This window comes from Manis pentadactyla, chromosome 10, assembly GCF_030020395.1.
Source record: "Manis pentadactyla isolate mManPen7 chromosome 10, mManPen7.hap1, whole genome shotgun sequence".
Classification (NCBI taxonomy): Eukaryota; Metazoa; Chordata; class Mammalia; order Pholidota; family Manidae; genus Manis; species Manis pentadactyla.
The window spans coordinates 11,190,783-11,215,210 of record NC_080028.1 but is presented as its reverse complement, the minus strand read 5'-3'; the positions used below and the strand labels follow the sequence as shown (position 1 = coordinate 11,215,210).

Genomic DNA, 24,428 nt, shown 5'->3' with positions numbered 1-24,428 from the left:
TAGACTTGTCCCTCATGGCAGGGACAGCTCCAGTGCCCTTGGGCCACCCTAATCCTTGGTGGTCAATGCCTTTTACATGGATGAGAAGTCTGTGGGGGGGGGGGCTGAGGGAACACTGCTGTCTTCTACCCTGGCTATTTCCACTTGACGACAGGTCTTTTCTCCAAACAGAGGACTTTCTGAGGAAGGCCAGTGTGATGGCAACTCCAAACTATCTGGGAACAGAAAGTGAGTCCTGCTTCCTGCTTGGCTCCTGAGCAGAGCAGCCCCCATGGATGGATGGTGGAGTGTGGGCCAGCCCCTGTGCTGGCACCTTCCGTGCATTCCCAATCCTCACATCAGCTCTAGCAGCGATAGAGGGGGTGGTCCCATGACCTGTAAGTTGTGCAGCTGGATGGCTGTTGGAATTTTCTCTTTTGCCCAGGCAAAAGGCTGGGAGTGGGTCTGGACCCCTGCACCCACGTACACACAGAGGCCAGCCTGACTCTCCCACGGAGGCCTGTTTATCCAGGCAAAGTCCATGGAGCATAGTGGCCCCAGGTTTTGAGGGAAGGAAAGAAGAGTGATGGACATTATTATTAGACAGGAAAATAGATATGAGCGGGGTGGAGATTTAAGGTCAGTAAAGCCCACTACAAGGGATTCAAGATGTTAACCAGTGAAAACTAGAGAGCCAGAAAAAACTCACCAGAGTTAATGAGTTAATCAGTTAAAGCTCAACAGGCCAGGAGCAACTTGGCCTGGGAATGTCTGAATATTCCCCAGATAAAGGAAAGTATCTCACCATAGCTCATGTCTTTATTGTGTTAATCATGCAGGCCCAGTTTATTTTTTTTAACTTTATCTATATGCTGTTTCTCCTCCTTCAGCCCTGATCAAGTAATTTGCAACCTAGGCAACTAGTTTAGCAAGCAGGTCCAGCCATCAACAACATAGTGAAAGGAGGGAAGGATTCCAACTTAAAGATAAGATTGCATTTTAACACCCAGGAAGTGGAGAAGTAAGATTCTTAACTTACTCTTTAGCAAACAGACAATAACTCAGCCCACTTGGAGGAAGGGCAGGCAGTCTTGATTGATATGCTCCCAGATCAGAAAGCTGCTATCCTAGGAGGGAATCAGAACAGTAAATTTCTTGTGTTAAGTTAATTTAAAATATCCAGGGACCACTTAACAAGTCCACACCCCTAGCCCTTTGTTACGTTCCTGAAAAATCTTTAAAAGGGGGAATCCTCAATCTTTCAATGTGCTCTTGTCTCTGAGGTTGCCCACACTTTCTAAGTGCACAACCTTTTTTTTTTTTTTTTAGGAGAGCAAGGTACAGGCTTTTATTTAGAGGTAAAGTGAGAGGACAGAGCTCCTGGCTCATACCAGGAGGGGACAAGAGAGTCCCTGCACAACCTTTTAACCTTAAACTTTCTCTCTTCAACCTTTCAGCCCCGTGGGGAAGTAGCCATGAAACCGCACAGGGAGGTGTGGACAGACGCCACCAGCCCCACCGGGGGAGGCAGGAAGAGTCAGCAGCCAGAGGCACGCAGAAGCCTCTCCCACCCGTGGGGAGGACTGTGGCTCAGCCAGGCTGGACATTGTGTGTTGTGTTTCAGAGCAGGGACTCCACCTCGCTGTTCTCCCTCTCTGTAGGCACAGGGAGGGTGGGTATGGCTCTGCAAAATATGAGAGATGGGGACTTCTGAGGTCATCAGAGGGGCAGCAGAGATAGCCATCTTGGGACTGCAGAACACAGGAGGATGGCATCCATGCCGGCAGCCGCTAGTGACTCTGGGAAGTGGCAAGAAGCCACTTGGTAGAAAATCCTGCCTTTCATTCCTCAGGTGGTGAAACTGGGCCCTGAGTGAGCGATTGTGAACTTCAGCACAGTTTACAACTAAGTATAAAGATGACAAAATCAAACCCATAATCTTAATATATATATATATTTTTTGGGGGGGTATATATAACTTTATTTATTTATTTATTTGTTTGTTTTTTATTTTGTTACCATTAATCTACAATTACATGAAGAACATTATGTTTACTAGGCTCTCCCCTACCCCAAGTCCCCCCCTCACAAACCCCATTACAGTCACTGTCCATCAGCATAGTAAGACGTTGTAGAATCACTACTTGTCTTCTCTGTGTTACACAGCCCTCCCCTTTCCCCCACCCCCCACATTATACATGCTAATCATAATACCCCCTTTCTTTTTTCCCGCCCTTATCCCTCCCTTCCCACCCATCCTCCCCAGTCCCTTTCTCTTTGGTAACTGTTAGTCCATTCTTGGGTTCTGTGATTCTGCTGCTGTTTTGTTCCTTCAGTTTTTCTTTTGTTCTTATACTTCACAGATGAGTGAAATCATTTGGTACTTGTCTTTCTCCACCTGGCTTATTTCACTGAGCATAATACCCTCTAGCTCCATCCATGTTGTTGCAAATTGTAGGATTTGTTTTCTTCTTATGGCTGAGTAATATTCCATTGTGTATATGTACCACATCTTCTTTATCCATTCATCTACTGATGGACACTTAGGTTGCTTCCATTTCTTGGCTATTGTAAATAGTGCTGCGATAAACATAGGGGTGCATCTCTCTTTTTCAAACTGGAGTGCTGCATCCTTAGGGTAAATTCCTAGGAGTGGAATTCCTGGGTCAAATGGTAAGTCTATTTTGAGCATTTTGAGGAATCTCCATATTGCTTTCCACAATGGTTGAACTAATTTACATTCCCACCAGCAGTGTAGGAGGGTTCCCCTTTCTCCACAACCTCGCCAACATTTGTTGTTGTTTGTCTTTTGGGTGGTAGCAATCCTTACTGGTGTGAGGTGATATCTCATTGTGGTTTTAATCTTAATATTTTTATGTCAAAGCCAAGACATAAATGTGTTTACTTTTAATGTATATACAATGTTCAAGAGAATTGGACACATTCTCTGAGTGAACAAAGTAGCTTTTGCATTCCAATTTAAAACAGGTAGTTGATCTACTTCTAGGAATTTACCAGAAGAAAACAAAATCCCTGATTCAAAAAGATATATGCACCCCTATGCTTACTGTCACATTATTTACAACAGCCAAGACGTGGAAGCAACCAAAATGTCTATCAATAGATGAATGGATAAAGGAGAAGTGGTACATATATATATGATGGAATATTATTCAGCCATAAAAAATAAATCCTGCCATTTGTGACAATATGGATGGATCCAGAGGGTATTATGCTCAGTGCATTAAGTCAGGTGGAGAAAGACAAATACCATATAATTTCACTTATTTGTAGGATCTCAAAACAAAACAAAACAAAATGAACAAAACAGCAGTAGACTCGTAGACACTGAGCCGTGACTGGCAGTTACCATGGGGGAGGGGCTGGGATGGGAGGGAGAGTGAGGGGGATAAAGGACACAAAATTCCCAATCATCATGTAAGTTAGTCACGGGGACAGTAGTGCAGCATGGAGAATATAGGCAATGATTCTGTGACATCTTCCTAGGTTGACAGTAACTGCGCTAGTTATTTAATAATGTGGGTAACTGCTGAACCACTGTGTTGTATACTTGAAACCAATATAAGATTGTATATCAACAGTACTTCAACAAAAACTACTTAAATAAATAAAACAGGAAGTTGAGTAACTGATTAGATGATTTTAAGTTGGAAGGCACTGCTCCCTACTGCAATGTGGCAAATAAGCTTCAGCCCCAAGAGAGGACGTCACTTGCAGTTCAGCTGTTCCCAAAACAGGAAGGGTGCGGCACGGCCAAGTTCATCGAGACCTCTGAAACAAAGGCGCCTCGGCCAGGGAAAGGCAGCCTGGCTGTGTTTATTCAAGATAGTCCTCGGGAAGTGGATTGCCTCGCCAATCAAAGCCTAAGGCAGGCACTTGCATTACCAAGAATGAAAAAAAAAACACAGAAAACCACCTCTCAGGGCTTGCACTATGTGGGTGGTGATGGTTACACAACATTGTGAATGTATTTAATACCATTGGCTAAAATGGTCAATTTTGTTATGTATATTTTACCGCACTAAAAAAAAATGTTAAGAAAAAGCCAGTTGCAAAAGGACAAACAGGGTATGAGTTGACACCGACAGTCAGATTGACACTTACAGAAGTCAGATTCAGGAAGACAGGGAGTCAAGCTCTGGTTGCTAGGGGCGAGGGGGCGGAGGAATGGGGAGTTAGGGTTTACAGGGGACAGAGTTTCTTTCGGTTTTAGATGAAAAAAGTTCTGTGGATGGATGGTAATGACTGCACGGAAATGTGAATGAACTTAATGCTCCTGAATTGTACCCTTAAAAATGGTTAAGATGGCAAATTGTATGCTATGCATATTTTATCCCAATTAAGAAAATCCTTAAAAAGCTCAACTTGGTGGAAAAAAAAGAGCAGTACCTGAGTGAGCCCTTTCCACTTGCACACACATAATCGTCTGTTACAAATGCTTTGTGAGGAAGACGTTTATGACCTGTTTCACAAAAGAGAAAACTAAGGTTCAGTGGGGTGAGGCAATTTGTCCAAAAATGGGGGTGCTGGGCTGGATCGCTGCGGGGCTGGGCTTCCCGGACCACGCCCAGTCCCGTGACGCTGGACGCGCGCAGCCCTGCCAGGGGCGCTCACGCACGCTCGCCTGGTCGCCGTCTGCGGAACCAGCGGGAAGAAGGTAAGAATGATCTTGAGGAAGGGCGCTTTTCACAGAGGAGTTTCATCTGCTTTTAGGAAAAAGGAGGATTCCTCCCTGCCCCAGCAAGAGCGCGCTGACCCCCGCTGCAACCAGCGACAAACCTCCACAGCCCTGAATTCTTGTTCTTCTCCAACGACCTGTTGTTTAGAAGAACACTCCCCAATGTTCTCCTAAAACCTAATGAAAGCTGACCTTCCTGTGGTTCACAGTGGTTTTTGCTTGTCCCGAATTGCAATTCCTCTGCTGTTCCCAAATAAATTAATTTTGCTGGTAAAGTAAGTCTGTTTTATTTTTAAGGCTGACACCCTGGAGGAAGAGAAAACCTTAAAAACCTCAAATATTCTAAAAATGCAGTTTTCCTCCCTAAATTCTTCCTGTTGGCTCAAGCTGACTCACAAAACCTCAAATACCACTAGAATGTGTTGCCCGGATCTCACCTGGCATTGAGGGGAACCTGGCAGCCTGAGTCCCAAGTGGCTGTGGGGAGCTGGGTCTGGCTGGCCCATGCTGACCATCTGCATCTGGTGCTGGGGGTCAACATGCTCCTGACACAGCTCCCTGCCTCCAGGGACAGAAAAGCTACCCAGAAATTCTTAAGTCAGAGTGCTGTGGGCCCAAACTGCTGTGTCCAGGTCCCCTCTCTTCCATGGGCTGGGGAGACCACTGGGCCTCACGCACCCCTGCTTGAATTCACCTCCCCCAGTTGTTTGCTTGTGACTCGGTTTCCACAGAAACTTACCTCTCGTCACCTCCTGTTGCTCCTTTCCCAGGGGCTGGAAGTGCACCTGCTTGAAGGCTCGCCGGGTGGGAGGGTGGAGGCCTGGGGTGTCCCGACTAGCAATGTGCAGCTCTCTTAAGCAACCATGCTGGCCAAATGGGCCCGGGGTGCCAGCGTGCAGACAGGCTGGGAGTCCACATCTGTACTGAGTGGGCACCATATTCTGAGGAAAGCCTTTTCCTCCCTCCTCTCCTGCCCTCACTGCCCTTGTACTCAGGGTGCCTAGCAAGGGGCCTGGCTTATGCTCAGCCTTTGTTAAAATGAATGAACGGACAAAGTCTGGTAGTCCTGTGAAGAGCTTCCCGCTCGGATACCCATAGGCCAATTCACTGAGTCCCTCATTCCTGCTATTGGATGCTTGGGACTAAGCTCTGTCGGGCAGGCTTTGCACTGGCTGATGACTATGGCCTCCCAGGAGTCAGCGCCTGGCCTGAGTCTCTGCCCCAGTGCCGGCTCGGTGCCCAGCCCACGGCAGGTGCTGCTAACTGAAATGAACAAGGGACCTATGAGACACTCCCAGATCCTTGACTCTGGCCCAGACTTCCTTTCTACCTCACTTTTCTGCATGACAGCCCCGCCCTTCCAGCGCTGCTGGAAGCTTCCTGCGGAAGACTACACAGTAGGTACCTGCTGCCCACGCAAAACCCAGGCCCTCCAGGCCCCCTCCTCCGTCAGACAGATGTCAGCAGACACATGGCTCATAGCACATGGTACTCTTTATTGTGACGCTCAGTGGAAAACATCTGTAAACCAGCTTACTGTAGTGGTGACAGCGGCAACACATGCTAAGGCACTTTTATTATATAAAAAAGGGCTGGCAGGGAGTTCCATTCACTCCTTTGTGACAGCAACTGGGACCTGAACTCAGAGCTTTTTAGGCATATGAAACTTTTATGTATCTTCATGATTCGTTGAGTTTGTTTCCTTTTTAAAAAAAAAACACCTTCTTTGCCATAAGTCTAGATGCAGCATATACAAAACAGTTAGGAATATAGGTAAATTCAGCAACCAGTGTAGACCAGTGTAGGACAAGCTACTCTCTTCTAAACATGGTTCCGAAGGAGGCAGTGATAGACTTGGAATCTTATCATTTATTACAAGAAGGGGTAAAAAAGAAACCATTTTACTTTTCCTCTCAAAAACATCTGTCCAGATGGCAGATTTTTAAACCATTCTGAGTCAACGGTGCAGATATACTACCCTTGGGCCTCAGTCCTAGAGTAGGTACAAGATCGCGTGGGAGGGCCACTGGCCCTTTCTACTGTTCTGCTGTCAAACTTGGGACAAGTCCCTTAACCATTAAATATATTTGGTCCCCAAGAGTGTTGGGAGAAGCCACTGCTGGCCTTCCCAGCTCGGCCCCACAGCCTTGCTGTGCAGGGGCAGGCTGCTCTCGGCAAGGGAGGAAAGAGGGTCATCATTGCACTTGAGACTTTAGAATCAGGAAGGGGACAGTGGCGCTGCCCAGGGGGCGAGGGGAGAACTACCTGCCCTCCCTGCTCCCTGCGTTCTGTGCCCTGCACAGAGATGGAGCCCCTGGGCCTGCTCTTGCAGGGCTACCCATAGCCCCCGGGAGTTGGGGGCTGGCAGGCAGAGGATGTGAGGTCACCGCGTGTGATTGCCAACAGCAAAGGGAGGAGTGGGGAAGAGCTGGTGGCAGAGGTGGGGGAAGGTGACAACTTTTTTGGGGTGTCGGGATATCAAAACTCAGTCTGAAGAAAAATAGATTCATAGAAAATTCTTGCCCACCCCCATGGCCTGCCCTCCTTGCCTCACCATCTGGTGGTTTTTGGCAACAGGGCTGAAGATCCTGCTGGTCACTCTGTTCCCAGGCGGGGGCCCAGGACCCTGACTCTTTGGTATCAGATTCTGGGGGGTGGGGAGGGGAGCAGTAGGGGCTGCAGCAGAGGAAGCCAAACGCCCTCAATGAGGCCTGGGGGAGGGGGTGGGGGGGCAGCACAGGCCTGAGGTCCCTGGGCCTGGTGGGATGGGGTGGGGGTCACGGTCACAGCAGTCCCAAGAAGGTGAGAGGGGTACTGCAGGGGCTACGAGGGAGAGGCAGAGTTGTCCGTCGGTCCCTCCGCCTGTCCTGGGCAGCAGGAGGAGAGGTTACTCGGCAGGTCTGGCTTCAGCCCCATCGGCTTTGCCGTCCACCTCCTCGTCCGAGCAGTCACCGGTACCTTTCCGGGCCATCCGGCGGGGCACGACAAATGGCAGGTCCCCACGCCTGGGGGCAGAGGCAGAGGTCAGCAGGGCCGGCCAGGGTGGCCACAGGAGAGCGCACATGATTTAAAGTGATCTTCAGTGGGAAACCAGGCACCTGGCCTCCCTGTGGAGAAGCGAGGGGCATGCAGCCTGCGGAGCACGGCCTCCAGGTAGGGCAGGAGGGCTCTGAGGACGCAGGTTTGCCCCAACACCTAGCAAAACACTGCCAGGGACCTGGACCTGACTGCAAAGGGGAGAAGCCAAGAGTAGATGGGGTCTTGCCGAGTGAATCCTGGGGTCTTTTTAGGCGTACAAAATGCCACCCCAGCTCCAACTTAGTACCAAACAGGTGGAACTGAGATACAGGATGACGGCTTCCGGTCAGGCATCTCCTGATCATGCGTAAGAAAAGTCATACCGATACTGATGAGAATGTCTGCTCTTGTTGCTTTTATGCTTACAAAGAAAAAAGGGATCCAGGTGAAAAGGAGAGAGTGAGAATCTTGGACCCTCGGCCACAGCCCTTAATTCTTCAGTAACACTGCCCTAGAAATGCCTGGAAGCCCATCTCCTTTGTACAGGCGTGGCAAGGTGACCCCAGGATTCACTTGGCAAGTGTTTACCAGGCACTGTTATAATATATGCCAGGGCCCAGCAGGCTGCCTCAGGCAACTGGTAATCCAAACACCCCGGAGGGAGGCAATCTCATCAGGCTGAGAGCAGCCACGCGACCAGTCATTTATTCCAAAGGCAGGTGACAGCCCGGGAGGCCAGCCTGACGGGCACCTTGCCCACAGACATCTAGCTGAGGAACGTGACCCAGTGCGCAGGAGCCTTCATTTCTGAGCTGTGATTCGCAGCACTCACTGTTTATAGAGGGGAAACAAGCTCGCGCAGGGCCGAGTGGAGGTGGCGGCAAGGCTGGAGGGGGGCGAGCAGGAATGGGAGGCTCACCTGAGCTTGTTCTTGAGGGAGCTGACCTCACGGTTCATGGCATCGGCGGTCTCGGTGGCATCCTCCAGCTCACGCTGAAGCTTCCGGCGGGAGGCGTTGGCCCGCTGGGCCTCCTCCTCGGCCTCCTCCAGCTGTCTCTTGAGCTGCTTCAGGCGGGTGGATGCCTTGTCAGCCTACAAAGACATGGCCATTGGCCCTTAGGGGCTCGATGCATGTGGCCCACCTGGTCCCTCTGCTCTGCCTGCAAACACACCTGGTCCTTGTACTGCTCGGCGTTCCTCCGCTCGTCATCCACCTGCAGCAGCACATCCTTCAGCTTCTTCTCGGCCCGACGCACCTGCTTGCAGGCTGCCTGGCGCTCCCTGCGAGGCACAGACATGGCGGCTCAGGAGGACACCCTCCAGGGGGTCTGCCCAACAAACCACAAGCTGGACAACCAATCTGGGTCTCACAGATGTTTCCCCCACAGGGAGGCCTTGATGCTAAGGAGACCATCTTCATTCCCTGAACACCCACTACGTGCTTGGCCACTTCTGGAAGGCTCTGTGATTAGCCCCTTTCACAGATGAGTAAATAGGCTCTGGGAAGCAACACACTCAAACAGCACATACGTAGTGAGGAAAAGGGACAGTTGAGATTTGGGGACTGGTGTGACCCCTGTTACCTCCAAAGAAGGCTCAGTGTTACTGAGCCTGCAGACTGGCTGCCTACGTGGGCAGGAACCCCCACTCTCTGATTCAGCCCTTAGAGACAGTCGTTAGAACCTCCAACTTCAGAGGTGGGCTGTGGGCTCCTATTTAACCTCCACAAGGCCCCAGTGAAAGGAATGACAGCCCCTCAGGACGGGGAAAACAGGCTCGGGGTCAGAAAGCTGGCTCCTGACAGGCCTCTGGGACAGGAACTGCCTCCAGACTGTCCCAGGAGACGGGAGAGGGGCACATACTTGGTCTCGTTGTCTAGCTGCTCCTCCAGCTGGGCGATCTTGGCCTCCAGGGCGGTGATGGAGGCCTTGAACTTGGACTTGACAGTGCCTTCCATTTCCTGCAGCTTGACCTTGAGCTCCTTGTTCTGGCGCTCCAGCTGTTGCCGCGCGTTCTCGTTCTTCTGGGCATGGCTGCGCTCGAGGTTCAGGTCGGTGTTGATTTGGTCGATCTATGGGAAGAGGCACTGGTGACCCGGAGGAAGGCTGGGGGCCTTGGCTGGGGACTGAGTGGGGCAGCCGGATCTGCCTCGCCCCTGCTAACACCAGGCCCTGGGGTACTGAGCTCTAGGTCATCCCAACAGTCAGGATCCCGGAACTTCTCAACACCGAGAGAGAAGTTTCTCAGCTCTCAACAGGGAGACCTTCCTGGGTGCCAGGACCTTCTCCCCTCAGCAGTCGGGGACCGTCTTCAGCTGGCTGCTTCGCGGGACAATGGGCACAGGAAACCTGGCAGCCCCGCCGCGCACCTGCAGGTTCGCCTTCTTCAGCCGGTCGTTCACCAGCTCCGTGTTGCCCTGCTCCTCCTCCAGCTCCTCCTCCAGCTGCGCGATGCGGGCCTCCAGGCGCCGCTTCTCCTCCAGCGCCAGGGCTCTGTGTGCAGGGGGCGCCAGTGAGCAGGGGCCCGTTCCAGGAACAGGGCACCCCCGCCTCCCGCCATGCTCTGCTGAGCATGGGCGCCGTGGCTCACCCTTTGCCGCTGCTGTTGGCAATCTCGTCGGCCAGCTCATCCCGCTCCTGCTGGGCCTGGCGCTTGGCACGCTCAGCAGCTGCCAGTTCCTGCCACGGAAACCCAGAATGTGACCCACTGGGGCAGCTGGCAGCCCTGAGCCCACCTCTTCTGTCCCTGGCACTCTGCAGTGCCATCCTCCCTGAGCCCCTGGCCCTCTCCTCCCAAATCCCCTCCCAGGCCTGCTTCCCCATGAAGCCCCTTCCTCATGAGCCCTCCTGGCTCACAGGGCTGATTCCTTCCTCTGAGATCACAGCACAGGCATCACACGTTTGCAAAGCCCCTGCATCCAAGGGCTAGGAACCAAGCCAGGTGCTGGGGATGCAGAGATAGAGAAGAAACCATCCGGGCCCAACATGATGCAGTCCCTCTGGGTTCTGGGGAGACTGGAGTCCGGGATGCGACAGGGATGTGAGCTGGGGTCAGAGGCTGAGGGCTCTGAAAGCCAGGTGCAGGGGAAGGGCTTCACCCTGAGGGAGAGGCAGCCTTGACAGAGACCCATGTGCCCTCAGAGGCAGGCATCGCCACAGGCCCAGGAAGGAGAGCACAGCCAGCTGGGTAAGAGCGGACGAGATTGTGCCCAGGTGTCTGGCCTACTGGCCAGTGACCTCACATAGTGGAAGACCACCTAGTGCCCGGGGAATGCTTTCACCATGTTCCTCATGTGTGACAGACAAGGGGGCCGAGGGGGACATGCGGTGTGGAAGCATCTGGGAAGGATCCCTCTTTGCCAGTAGGAGGTGGTCATTACCACAAAGCCTCATTTCACACAAGGGAGCAGGCCCCAAATGGTGACAGTTTAATTTTAATAATACTGGGGAGCACTGCTACTTAATGAAACCCTGCAGAGAATTATTTTATAAAGCAAGAGCCACCCCAACTCATTCCTGGAGCTTGGCTCAGTTTTGCCCCCGCCCCCGCCCTGCCCAGGTGGCTCAGGCTGGCCTGGTGGTGGCCCTGGGCTGCCACCTGCTGGCCAGAGGGCAGCCACCCTGAGTGCCACCTCCGCCCGCCTGGGGCCCCAGCCCGAACCTCCTGCAGCTGAATCATCTCGGCTTCCATGCTCTTCAGCTTCTTCTCGTTCTCCTTGGCCTGAGCCAGGATCTCCTCGCGGGAGGCGCGCGTGTCCTCCAGCTCGCGCATGTAGTCCTTCATCTGGGCCTGGGGGCGGGTGGAGAGGCTTGGCACTGCCACCCCAGCCACTGCGCATCCCGCCTGCACCACCCTCTTTACCCCATACCATTCCTGTACTTTCTGACCGTAAGGACCTAAGTACACTTTTGGCTGTGTTAGTCATGTGAACATATAAGCTCAAGTTGCATTCTGTTGTTTACTTTCTACAACTTCCTGTTGACTTGAATCCAGCACCCTGGCCCCTTTCCCAACACACACCCACTACTCTAGGTCAGCACCCATCCGCCAGGTTAGCCCCGACCACATGGCAGAAACACATTTCCTTTGTTCTCCTGTGATTTGTTTTAACTCTAAAGACCTTGGTCAAATAGCTTTTTTAAAAAAAGTTTGCAGGTAAACCCCAAATTGGGGTTCCCTGGGCCAGATGGTATAGCTCTTGACTGCCAGGGCCAGAAGGGACCAGATTCCACTGCCACCAGCAGTGACAGCATCTATGCCCTACCACCTCACCAGCAACAGTCCTCCACGTTTGTTACTGTTGCTGGTTTGCTGGGCACCATGTGCGTGTTATTCTTTAATTATTGCTGAGGTAAAGATTTTCCCAAGTATGTGCTCTGGGTTCCTTCTCTGAACCACTGGCTTGGAACCTTCCGTCACCAACCATTAAGGCTGGATTGGGTCAGTACCTGGGCCATTTCTGGTTTATTCTGGAAATCTGCCACTAAGTGACGATCTTTCCCATCTCCACGGCATCTCTAGGTTTACATTTGTCTGTTTAATGTACTCAAAGCCAATGAGCATATTATTGCCAGTTTGCTTCTGTTTGTTTCCACTCAACCCCGGGTAGCCGAGTCTCCATCTGTGAGGCGGGGCTAATGCACCCACGACCTTCCTCAGAGAGGGGCAGGTGGTGGGTCCCATTCACCAGCCACCCTGCTCGTGCCCCTGCCCCCCTGGAGTCCAAGCCCAGCATCGCCGTGTGCAGCCAGATCCAGCTGCTCGGGCCTGACCCACCTGCAGCTTCCGCAGCTGTTTGATGGCTTCGTCTCGGTTCTTGTTGGCTGAGTCGATGTGGGCCTCCAGGTCCTTCAGGTCCATCTCCAGCTTCTTCCGAGCGGCGACCGCTATCGAGCGCTGCTTCCGCTCATCCTCGAGCTCTGCTTCCATCTCCCGCACCTGGGGGGATGCCCGCAGCTTGGGAGGCCGGACCCACACACAGGCCCTGCTCCAGCTCTGAGCCCAGGGGGCCTTGGCCCAGCTCTGGGTCCACGGGACTTCCAGGGGCCAGGGAGGGTTACTGCCTGTGCAAACCCTAAAGGACGCTGACCCCCGGGACAGAGGCCTGGAATGCAAGGACCCGGAGGAGTGGTCCCATTTCTAACACACCCAGGTAGAGGAGAAAGGAAGCCTGCCGGAAGCCGGGTGGCCCCGCACCCCTGCGCGGCAGTGGAGCCGAACCCGTCCGTGGGGAAGGAAGGGCGGCCGCACCTGTCTGACCAGCTGCTTCTTCTTCTCCTCGTTCTGCTCGTCGCGGCCCTGCAGGTCCCGCTCGAACTGGGCCTTCATGGCCTGCAGGTTCACCTCCAGCCGCAGCTTGGCGTCCTCGGTGGCCTGCAGCTCATCCTCCAGCTCCTCCAGCTGGGTCTTCATCTCCTCCACCTGCTGCTCCAGGGCCCGCTTGGACTTCTCTAGCTCGTGGACCTGCCCCCCCGATGGAACCAGGTCAGGAACAGACGGACGGGAGGTCTCCGCAGTCTCTGGCTGCAGTGTCCACCTGCCCAGGTCCCTGCAGAGGCCCACTGGCTCGATACTCACGCTCTTGCCGACGTCGTCCTTGGAACTCATGAGGTCCTCCATCTCTGTGCGGAACTGCTTGTTGAGCCGCTCCAGCTCCGCCTTCTGTTCCATGGCTTCCTCCAGGGCCCGGGCCAGCGACAGCGCCTTGGTCTCCTTCTCCCGGGCCTCTGCCTCGGCCCGGTCGCGCTCCTCTGCGTACTTGGCAGAGATGGTCTTCTCCTCAGCCAGGAGCTGGGAAAGAGGTGGGCACCGTGAGGCTCGAGCAGCAGGCTCCTGGGAAGAGCTCAGAGCCTGCTGACCTCATGAGGGCAAAGCACCCGTACCGGAGCTCCTTGGAGAATGAGGCGCCACGATTGAGGGGAGATGGACCAAGAGCAGCAGGCACAAGGCCGCTGCTCAGGCACCTGGTTTTGGGCCCAAGGGCAACACACCTCCTCCGGTGTGTCCTCGTAACAGGACGGGGGCAGAGACGGCCTCTGCCACCATCCTTTAAAGTCTGCCTAGTTTTTATCACCTGGTAATCATAATTCTTTACGTCACATGGTGCCCCTTCCCTGAGACCCCACAGGAAATATTTCACCCTCAGAACCAGAAAAGGTTTGGGTCTTCTGAATGACCAGTTGGCATTTTTCTGAAATGAATGTGAACCTGGCTGCTTAGAAGCTCAAATCCTACCCGTGGCCCTCCTCCAAGGATGTCAAGTTAGATTACCAGATCCTCTTCTCCCACCTTCTGTTCCCTTTGCCCCACTATCTCTTTATTCCACAGACTTATTTCTTCAAGTGCCAGAAGATGAATGCTTCAGACCTTGCAGCCTGACGGCAGACCCTGTGTAACTCCACGACAGCACGGCAGGAGCCGGAGGGGACAGGAGCAGGAGCAGGCCGAGCCTCACTCACCTTTGGCCACACAGCCAGGGGCCTGCACTCAGCCGGTTTTGCTGTCCCCTGATTTATTCTAGTTTTTCGCTCCCACCCCATTGTCTGTGTCTCTGTAAGTGGCCTTAGATCTTTTACAATGAGGATGAGGTATGAACATATAAATAAAAATCCTAAATAATAGTAAAACTGGTTCATTATAGAAAATTTGAAAAATAAAAGAAGCCGGAAAGGTGTTAAGTTGCTCCTAAACCTGTCACACAAAGATGCTTTCCTCCTAGGCCCCTCAACCAACTGGAAGGGAGAGGGTCCCCCCACAGCTGGGGGTGTGAGCACCCCAGGCCTTGCTTCTTCAGTGGTCTCTGCCTGCGGCTGTGGGGTCTGCAGGACCGGCGGTGAGCAGGCTGAGCTGACGGCACACACCTGGTCGAACTTCTTCTGCTTCTTCTCCAGGTTGGAGACGCTCTGCCGCTGGTGGTCCAGGTCCACAAGCAGGTCGTCCAGCTCCTGCTGCAGCCGCGTCTTAGTCTTCTCCAGCTTATCATAGGCGGCCACCTTCTCCTCGTAGCGCTGGCCCAGCCCCTCCAGGTCCTTCTGGAGCTTCCTCTTGGCCTCCTCCGCCGTCTCCAGGCACCCCACGCCATCCTCCATCCTCTTCTTCATGTCGGTCACCTGAACAGGAGTGAGAAGACACCCCGGATGGCACTTGCTCAGTAACATACCACGCCTGGGGGAGTGGGGAGCTGGCCTGCTACCCCATGAACAGAGGGCCAGGGAGTCAACTCAGTTATGGAGACTCCCCTCTCCTACTGGGCAAGAAAAACGGAGTTTCTGCAGAGGATACTGCCCCAGTGTGTGGAGCCCAGGGGAAGGGGACACTGCAGGTCAGCTTTAGGAGGCCCGTCAATCATGACAGACACCAAGCCTCTGGCTTCACAAAGACATGGGCGCAGAGAGGAGAGCCTCCTCCATCCACCTCATCCCAGGGAGCAGGGCTGGTGTCCTCCAGGGAAGTCTGCCTGCCAGAGGCAGCCACCCTGCAGGCCCTCTGCACATGGGGACGAAGCTGCCTCAGGTGCAGTGCTGGTTGCTCCTGCCCAGCCGTGGAACGGACTGGGTGCTCCCGAGTTGGTGCAGGCCCTGAGCGGGCCCACTGAGGTCCTGACACAGGATCCACAACAGGGCTCCTGATCTATTTTTGGCTTTGGGCCCTTTGATAGTCTAGATGTGGCCTCCTCCTCTAACGTTATTACAGCCTCCTCCGTAATAACGTTATAATGTGTTAAGTAAACCAATATAGGCAAGTGCAGTTGTCAGACATAGTAGCCCAACTGATTCTTAGCACATCAACTAGCAGGCTCTCAAAGGAGTGAGGGTCGCAGTGCCATTCCCAAAGCCTGCCAGGGCCCGGCATGGTGACCAGTGAAGCCCTCAGGCACCCGTGGCTACTACCATGGCTTCTTGCCAGTGTTCACCATGGAAGGAAAGACTAAATGTCAGCTGGAGCTGGTGGAAACACAGACATTTCCTCCATCCAAGTTCATGGGTCCCCGAACTCTACCTGGGGCCCCGGCTCAGAGCTCTGGGCTGGAGAGGGCAGGAGCCCAGCTCAGGGCAGGCCTGGTGGACCCTATGGGCAGGGTTGTCCCTCCATGTCCAGACGGGTGCCCGACCCAGGCCTGCAGGATCCGAACAGTTTCCCTGAGCCACCCGGGGGAGCGTGGTGTCCTGAGGGGGAGCCAGCGCCGAACCTGGGCATGGAGGGTGGCAATCTGCTTCTCGAGGTTCCGCTTGGCCTCCTCCTCCTCCTCCAGCTGCTCCTTGAAGGAGTTCTTCTCATCCTCCATCTGCTTCAGCTTGGTGCTCAGGCTCAGCTTCTGCCGGTTCTCCTCCTGCAGCAGCTCCTACTCCGAGGACAGGAGGGGAGCAGAGGCTCAGGAGAGGCAGCATCAGGGCCTCGCAGTCCCCAGGGGCTCAGGAGGGGCAGCATGAGGGCCTTGCGGTCCCCACACCCTCACCAGGAGGGAGGAGCCAGTCCCTCTGATTCAGAGACCAGACCCAGAGACCCCGTGGATGCAGGGGAGGATGGGTAATCACGGGGGCTCTGTAACAGAAGACCCAGGGGCCTGGCAGCTAGTGCTGTAAGGGCACAGGGTCCTCCCGGGGCAGGCCCGGCTGCATGGACCCACCACTGCCCTTACCTGTGTGTCCTGCAGCTGGGACTCCAGAGTGGAGAAGTCCTTGGTGAGCTTGCTGGACTTGCTGTCAGACTGGGTGAGAAGACCTGTCACGTTGTCCAGCTCAACCTGCACAGGACACGGGAGACAGAGGCTGTGAGCATGATGGTGACCACCCCAGCCCATTCGGCTCTCCCAAGCAAAGCAGGACCTGAGTCAGAGGCTGAACCCCGGAGGCCCCGCTGAGAGGTCAGTTTCAGGCAAGAGAAAGAGTGGAAGCCCCAGGGGTCTGGGCAGAGACTGGGGCGCTGCTGAAGGGACCACTGCCCGGCCCAGGGCACAGCCAGCCTCACCTGCAGCTTGGTGACCTTGTCGGCCAGCTCCGTGCGCACTCGCTCTCCCTCGTTGAACTTCACCTGCAGCTCCTGCAGCTGGGCCTCCACTTTCTTGCGCTTGTGCTCTGAGTCCCCCTTGCCCTGCAGCAGGACCTTCACCTCGTTGGCCAGCTCTCCTCGCTCGTTCTCCAGGGTCTGCTTGGCCTTCTCGAGGTTGGCTTTCACCTGGCAGAGAAGAAAGAAGCACAGCCTTGAGGAGGGGCATCTGTGCTAGGAAATGACGCTGGTCTAACCCCACTGGAGGAGCTGCCAGTGCTGAACTGGAATCTGCTGCCTCTGCAGCAAAACTGATGTTGGGAACGCTTGGGGGGCAGGCCAGCAAGAGCCCTGGATGTGGAGGGCTTGGACCTGACCCACACTCATCACTCAACTGGTGTGTGCTGTTCGCCAGGTGTCCTCAGCTCTGAGGGCCTCAGTCTCCCCACCTCCAAATCAGTCTCCCCTGGGTAAAGGGAATGGTCAGGTGCAAGGCATTGTCACTGGTGATATGATAACTTTAGTGATGTTATAACTGTTCATGTTAGACTTCTACTAAAGCCTCTTTGAAATCTGATGTTCAAAGTAATAATGTAGTGTTTTGCCCCAAAATACAACAGGGGAGTCTACAGAATTCAAGACAATCCCATGCTAGCCTGTACCGAGCTGGCCACAGGATCACAGGCAAGCTCAGGGGAATCTGCATGCTTTGTGGATGCAACAGCAGCCTGCGTGCAAAAAGCTAACAGATAAGGAGGGGCTACAACCTGCAGTGTTGCAGGGAAGCTCAAGGGAGGCAGAGGTGGACAAGGCATGCTTCTAAAGAGGTGTGACAGGCTATGATGCAGAAGAGCCTTTGACTTTTCAGGCTGCCACCAAGACTGGCTGTGCACTGGAAGCCACAGGAGGCGAGACTTGTCTTGTTAAGACACTGCCGGGCCACAGCTGCCCGACAGAGAATCCGGCTGAGATTAACAACCCCAGGGTTTTCCCATGACGACTCCAGGTGGACCCAGGCTTCAGAGAAGGGGCCCAAAGGCCCTCTGAAACTCAGGGTCGCTCCAATTCCTTGAAGCGCTCTGATACAGCAGGTTGTTGAACAGAATCATGACGACAGTAATATTTGGACGACTGTGGAGCCCTTACTAAGTACTTTGTGTGCTACCAGCCCCACCTCTCCCATGGCACAATGTGACAGATCTATCATGGATGGAAAACCGAGGCACAGAGGAACTTATTCGCCCAAGTCACACAGCTGCTAAGAGCTGGAGCCTGGACTTCCATGCAGGCAGTCAGGTGCTGGAGCTGTGTTTCTGCAGGACTGGCCCAGGGTGGCAGCCGGTCCCCCTCCCCTGAAAGCAGCCTGGCCCGCACCCGCAGCCACAGAGCCCGTCCCGGGCAAGCCCACGCACCCGCTTCGTCTGCTCTAGCTGCTCGGCCAGCTCCTCCACAGCCTGCGAGTGCTTCTGCCTCATCTCCTGGATCTGGGCCTCATGGGTCTTGGCCTCATCCTCGAGGGTCTTCTTCAGGATGTTCACTTCCTGTTCACGCTTGGACCTGAAGAGAAACGCCCTTACAATGGTGGCCCGCAGGGGCCCTGGCCGTCCCGGTCGGCTCTGCTCTCCACTGGCCTCCCTCCTCAGCTGTCCGCCCTATACAGCTCAAACTCACAGACACACTCTGTAGAGGGTTCGTACCCTTTCAGCTTTCAAGCCCACCCTTGCCAGGTTCTTCAATAGGTCTCCTGTTCTACACCAGGAAGAAGCTGCTGAGGAAGCATCAGCTTCCATGCTCTCTGGTACACAATAACAAGGCCACCGTGTGTGCAGAGGGTCCGCCCGTTCCAGGCCACAGCCTCCGTTTCCCTGCCCCCCGCCCCCCATCCTCAGTGCCTTGGCCAGTTTGGCCCCATGTCACACCTGAGCTCCTGCTGGGCAGCTGTGGAATCCAGAGTGTCTTCCAACTCTGTTTTCAGGGCCTCCAGTTCTTCCCCCAGGTCCCGTTTCTGCTTCTCTGCTTTATTCCTAGAAGCACGCTCAGACTCTAGGTCTTCCTGGAGTTCAGAAATCTGAGACTCCAGCTCTCGTATCTTCTTTAGGGCCACATTCTTCTGGGAAGCTTCTTCCTCCACTCTGCCAAAGAAACCAACAACGTGAGGAGGGGGCCACTGCCACCTTCAGGGAGCAGAGTTTGCAAGAGGCTTTACAGAGGTGCAGCCAAAGCCACTCTGGCAGTCCTAGTCGTGGTCCTTAGCAGCTCCTCTCAGCAAAAACAACATCCGAGGCATCCAGAAGACTTAAGGACAATATCACTTTGAGAATTGGAAAAACTCAGAGAAATCATTTCATTTTCCAAATTAAGAATTCTTTTAACATAAAAAGTTTCAAATATTAAATAGCAAAAAAAAAGGAAAATGCTGTAGTCCATGACTACAGCAACTAAAAATACAACTAAAAATATTTTCAAGTGCTATGGACATTAAAATGATAATGTGATAATGATGTGTCAATGCAGGTTCACTAATTTTAACCAATGTGCCACTTCGGTAGGGGAAGTTGATAGTGGGGTAGGCTGTGCATGTGAAGGGACGGGGATTTCTCTGTACCTTCTGGTCAATTTTGGTGTGAATCTAAAACTGCTCTAAAAAATAGTCTACTTTAAAAAAAAGCACACCTATAGCCAATACATCAAAAAAGGAAAGGATTGTTGTAGTTGGGCGGTAATGTTGTGGATGACTTTTTGAGATTACAAAGAAATGACAAAGAAGCCTTAAGACTGTGCTTTCAGAGGACAGGAAATGTTTTGCCATAAAATGACTCCCAGAATCACAGCAGAGAGAATTCTCGCAGCTCGCTGATGCACCGAGAACCACGGCAGGAAGCCGGCAGGACGCGCTGGCCCTCACCTGGCCAGGGCAGCCTGAAGCTCCTCCTCTTTCTTGGCCAGCTGCATCTTGAGCTCGGCGATCTGGGCCTGGAGCTCGGCGATCTGGTCGTTGAGGTCGGTGGAGTCTCCCTCCAGCTTCCGGCGGGTCTTCTCCAGCTCCTGACGCTGCTTTTCCTCTCTTCGGAGGCGCTCTGGGAAGGAAGGACGGGCAAAAGCCGACAGAGCCTTTATGTCAGAAGAGCCAAGCTTTTCTATGTTTTTAATTCTTACATAAAATGCTGAATGACTTGTTACAAAACATATGTGGTCATGATACACAGACACTTGTGCCCAAACCCTGATAAAGGCTGTACCATGTCTGTTTCCCCAAAAAAAAAACCATTATGTATAGTTTTGTGTGAATCTGAACTGACATAAGGGAACTGTCTTGTATAAATTCTAGAGTCTGTATAGCAAGGTCAGGTCCAGTGTCTGGCTTTACAATTTCCACTATGGCGTCACTTAGGTAAACTCCTGGACCTTTCTGTACCTCATCTGAATAATAAGGATAATAGGACAACATAGTTCATTAGCTGTTGTGAGGCTCACATGGGGTGATATCTGAAAGCACTTAGAACAGAGCCTGGCCCATAGTGAGTGTTCAACAAGGGTTAGCAACATCTATTCCTGGACCTGCCTTTGTCACGCAGGATTATGACCTTGAGATTGAGCAAATTGAGGGTCACTGCAACTGATCCATTTGCACCTCTGTCCAGCACTCATTACATGAATATGCCACGCTTATCTATCCATTCTACAACTGATAGGCATTTGGGCCGTGTTTGTTGTGTGCTTTCACGAATAAGGCTGCTGTGAGCGTTCTGGCACTCCCAGCGCACAGGACAAGAGAGAACATTGGGTGGTAGGCACACAAAGCTTCAACTTCACTAAAGCTTCAACCTCACTAGGCAACACCAAATGGTTCTCCAAAGCCATCTACCAATTTATACTCCCACCAGCACATGTGTGTACTCTGACCGCTCTCCATCTTTGTGAACACTTGTTAGTGTGAAACTAATAAGACTATGTTTGCCAGTCCAGCAAGTGTGCCCCTCCTAGACCTCCTGGGTGGCCGAGTCTTTCAGACTGCTCTCAGGGGAGGGAGGCAGTCTGCAGGAAGGTCTCTCGAGTGTCTAGACCTCTCCTCACCACATACAAATGTAAAGGGGCCAGGCGGAGCTGTGAAATCTGGTAGGGAAAACCCTCCCAGTGGTCAGCCTGGATGGTTTTGGCCCTGTGTCCACTGGGCATCAACAACTGCCCTGGGCACACCTGGCTCCCCCTGCACATCTGCAGAGGGAGCGGTGGTTTCTGGCATAAGCTCAAGAATCTGGACAGTGTCCAGGCTCTCCTCTCCCCATCGTCCACTCCTCTCCAGGGGCAGGGGCAGGGGCAAAGGGTCCTCCGACAGCCACAGACCTGCGTTTCTGCCCTGTTCTCCTTAACTCCACAGATCCCAGGGCATGGGGGGCAAAGGCATGACGTCACCCTGCCCCCCATCAAGCGTCATCGCTCACAGACCCATGCAGCATTTTCAGCACACACGGCAAGTCATGTGTTCCTTAGCCCAGTCCTTACAAACACCCTTTCACCAGAGGGGAGAGAGACTAAAGCTCCTGGAGATTAAGTACTAGGTGCAGGACGACACAGAGAGCTGGGGGCCAAGCCCACAGCCTCTTAAGAAGTCCCTCTTGTGAAATACAGGGTGCACGACAACAGAGCCATGCCAGAGTTTTCTTCCCAACACTCTTCCCTTGCCAAACATCCCTGCCCGGTCATACAGTACCAGTGCCTGGAGGCCCAGATGCCCGCAGGGGCCAGACGCTATTCCCTGGGTGCAGGGCAGTGTCAGGGTGCTACAAAACCGGGAGCCTTGCCTGTGCCTAGCCAGCGCTCCTGCCCCTGGCCACGAGGCCCGGGCTAGCCCCAAGGGCTAGTCCCCAGACAGCCCCGCCCACCACCCTTACCCTCCAGGTCAGAGATCATCGCCTCATGTTTGTTCTTGAGCTTGGCGAGGCTCTTTGACTTCTCTTCCTCTTCCGTGAGGTTGGTGGTGAACTCAGCTACTCTGTCTTCCAGCAGCTTCTTCTCCTGGGGAGCAAGGGTGGTCAGAGCTTAAGGTTAGCTGAGCACTGGACACTTCACTCTCTTCAAAGCATGACTCGTCCTGAAATTTAGGACTGAATGGAGAAGCAGGGCTTTAAATACTTGATTCTTTAGGATCTCCTGGATCACAGGGCAGTTTTGACAGGCGGCTAACACCCCCAGGAGGAGCTGCACAGGCTTCCTGAGGATCTGTAAGTGGGGGAGCCCAAGCCCTTTCCAGGCTTGATACCCCTTTGGGCTCGGGTAAGAAATGTTTCCAGGTGGCAGCTAGTGGTGGCAAGGAAGTTCGGGCACGCCGCCACCCCCTTCTCTGGGCCAGGGCCTCCTCCTGGGAGGGCTGTGCTCCCCGCCACAGCCCCGCTGCCTGCTGTCCTCACTCTGTGTTCTGCGGGAATCCTAATCCCCAGTCAGAATCCCGCACCACTGAAATCCTAACCTCAGCAAGGACCCCCCACAGCAGAGACCACACCGCCACGGCAACACACAGGTGCCGTCACTCGGTGCGTGCATCTTCTCCCCCCACTACAAAGTCCTCAGGCAGGAGTCCTGCGGCTTCAACACCCCACCCCACCCTCTGGGAACCAAGGCTGGTGTTCCAACCGTGTCCTTCCTTCTCCTCTAACATGATTCCCAGCTTTTATCTGCCCACTGGCAGACACTGATAGGGACCCAACTCGGCTCTCAGAAGAAAGAGCCCCCACCTTGGAGACGGCACCCGTGCCTCAATATTGAGCCGCCAGGGCGCCCAGACCCCACTGGTGCCTGAAGTGCAAAACCACAGATGGTTCAGCTCTACCAAGTTTCGGATCTCAGAAGGCTGTGGAGCGCTTTCCCGAGGAGAAATGGCAAACCTTTCCCTTGGGCCCCACTCGTTTGTCAGAACTTCCCTGTAGATGTGACTGGAGACTGGAGACCAGAGGCCAGGGGACACCCAGCAAGAACCTGCAACTCAGCAGGAGCCTCAGGGCTGCAGGCAGGGGAGGCGTAAGGCGAGGCCGGGCGCCTGGAGCCCGCCCCACGCCAGCCCGCTGGCTCTCCGGGCCCCCCGTCAGCACGCCGAGGACCTCACCTTGGCCAGCTTGCAGTTCTGGTCCTCCATGATGATTTGGTCTTCCTCCAGCTTCTTCAGCTTGGCCTCGGTGGTCACCTTCTCCAGCTGCAGCTTCTGGCGGGCACTCTCCTCCTCCTCCAGCTGCTCCTCCAGCTCCTACCATGAAGCCGAAGAGTGAGGAGCAGCAGGCCCCACGAGCCCAGGGCAGGGCTGAGCAAGGCCCAGCCCCCACTTGTGGGGTCACATTTTTAATACTGGGGCACAGGGCTTGTTCTGAGGTGCTTCCTTTAGCAAGCTTCCAGCCAGCGACACAGGCAGGCAACAGAGCTAACTGCCCTCCAATCCTCTAACCGGCTGCAGTGAGGACTCAGGAGGGAAAGTAAATTGGCTCAGATGCTCAAGGGGGCAGTGGCTCGCGGAGACGTAGGCGCCCCAGAGAGCCCCTCTCAAAGGCTGCCCCAGGGGACAGCAGGGTGGAGGCAGCGTAGCGTGCATGCTGATTCCTGGGTCTCTCCAGTCCGGCGTCCCTGCTGCTCACTGCATCCTGCCCCCCACCACTTCCGATGTCCAGCCCTGACCTTCCCCCCAAAGGGAGCCAGGTGGGTTACCTGGATGTTCTGCTGCATTTTCTTCTTCTCCACCTGCAGGTGTTGGCAGCGCTCCTCCTCCTCCTCCACCCTGGCCTCCAGGTCATGGCAAATCTCCTCCAGCTCCTGCTTCTTGGCCGTCAGGCGGGCTCGGAGCTCCTCTGCCTCAGCACACAGTTCTGTTTCCGCCTGGAGCTGCTCCTGCAGCTGCAACTTCTCCGCCATGAGCTGGAAAGGGCACGTGCAAGCTCCTTACAACCTCAAGACACTCCGAGACAGGCGCCCCCTGGCTCAGGCTCCCAGACGGAGAAGACGTGCTGACAAGGGCAGCTCCACCTCGAGAGCCCTGGCTCCCAGGCACTTTGTAAAGAGCATGCCCTTTATCTGTCACCACTACCCCATGAGCTGAACACCAAGATCCCTAGGAAACAGGCTCAGAGAGGTTCAGTGTTGGAGCTGGGCCTTGCACCCAACACTCATGAGCTTTCCATCCCATCAGGTGGCCTCCCGGATCACATAACCCCAATGGGGTCTATAGAGAGATTAACCACCTTTTCTTTCTACAGTAAAACAGCTCCTTAAAGTCTAAACTGTCTCATCTACCGATGGCCAGCAGGTGGCAGCACCGGAGGCAGTTGCACTGACTACCGGGCGGAGCCCCTGGAGACACCTACCTGCGACTGCAGCGTCTCCATCTCCGTGAGCCTGTTCTCAGCAGCCAGCTGCTTCTCTCGGACCTTCACCAGCTCCTCTTCCTTGGCCATCATCTCCTCCTCCTGCCGGCTCACCTGCAGCAGTGGCTTGACCTAGGAAGGGAGACGGAGGGAGACATGCTCAGCTAAAGACACCTGCCCTGGCCGACAGCCATGAGGCTTTCCCCTCCCATGTGGAAATGCAAGCTCACGAGAGAGAGGCACAACCAGGCACGTTGTGGGGAGGAGGTGCAGACAGGCACCACCTTTCTGGAAATCAGTTTGGTGCTGTGTGCTACAGGCTTCTGACTGCTAGTGATATTTCAGGGAAACTAACCCTATGTATGCATGAAGATGTTCACGACAGCATTGTTTATAGTGGTGAA

At 54.1% G+C, this 24,428-nt stretch overlaps 1 protein-coding gene across 2 annotated transcripts in view; it reads right to left on the bottom strand.

Annotated features, from left to right (window-relative positions):
- Positions 1 to 6,154: 6,154 nt before the first annotated feature.
- MYH9 (myosin heavy chain 9) overlaps positions 6,155 to 24,428 on the bottom strand; it is an 87,398-nt gene continuing 69,124 nt past the window's right edge. For both annotated transcript variants that reach the window (XM_036891454.2, XM_036891453.2), the window contains 21 exons: positions 24,025 to 24,156; positions 23,372 to 23,578; positions 22,782 to 22,919; positions 21,574 to 21,697; positions 19,587 to 19,758; positions 18,601 to 18,813; positions 18,094 to 18,238; positions 16,664 to 16,870; positions 16,335 to 16,439; positions 15,885 to 16,037; positions 14,557 to 14,805; positions 13,274 to 13,486; positions 12,947 to 13,159; positions 12,473 to 12,634; positions 11,357 to 11,485; positions 10,286 to 10,374; positions 10,065 to 10,188; positions 9,559 to 9,767; positions 8,869 to 8,977; positions 8,616 to 8,788; positions 6,155 to 7,683 (listed from right to left, as the gene is read on the bottom strand). In XM_036891454.2, the coding sequence (XP_036747349.1) occupies positions 7,566 to 7,683; positions 8,616 to 8,788; positions 8,869 to 8,977; positions 9,559 to 9,767; positions 10,065 to 10,188; positions 10,286 to 10,374; positions 11,357 to 11,485; positions 12,473 to 12,634; positions 12,947 to 13,159; positions 13,274 to 13,486; positions 14,557 to 14,805; positions 15,885 to 16,037; positions 16,335 to 16,439; positions 16,664 to 16,870; positions 18,094 to 18,238; positions 18,601 to 18,813; positions 19,587 to 19,758; positions 21,574 to 21,697; positions 22,782 to 22,919; positions 23,372 to 23,578; positions 24,025 to 24,156 (3,384 nt within the window). In that variant the 3' untranslated portion in view covers positions 6,155 to 7,565. The remainder of the gene's footprint in view (positions 7,684 to 8,615; positions 8,789 to 8,868; positions 8,978 to 9,558; positions 9,768 to 10,064; positions 10,189 to 10,285; positions 10,375 to 11,356; positions 11,486 to 12,472; positions 12,635 to 12,946; positions 13,160 to 13,273; positions 13,487 to 14,556; positions 14,806 to 15,884; positions 16,038 to 16,334; positions 16,440 to 16,663; positions 16,871 to 18,093; positions 18,239 to 18,600; positions 18,814 to 19,586; positions 19,759 to 21,573; positions 21,698 to 22,781; positions 22,920 to 23,371; positions 23,579 to 24,024; positions 24,157 to 24,428) is intronic.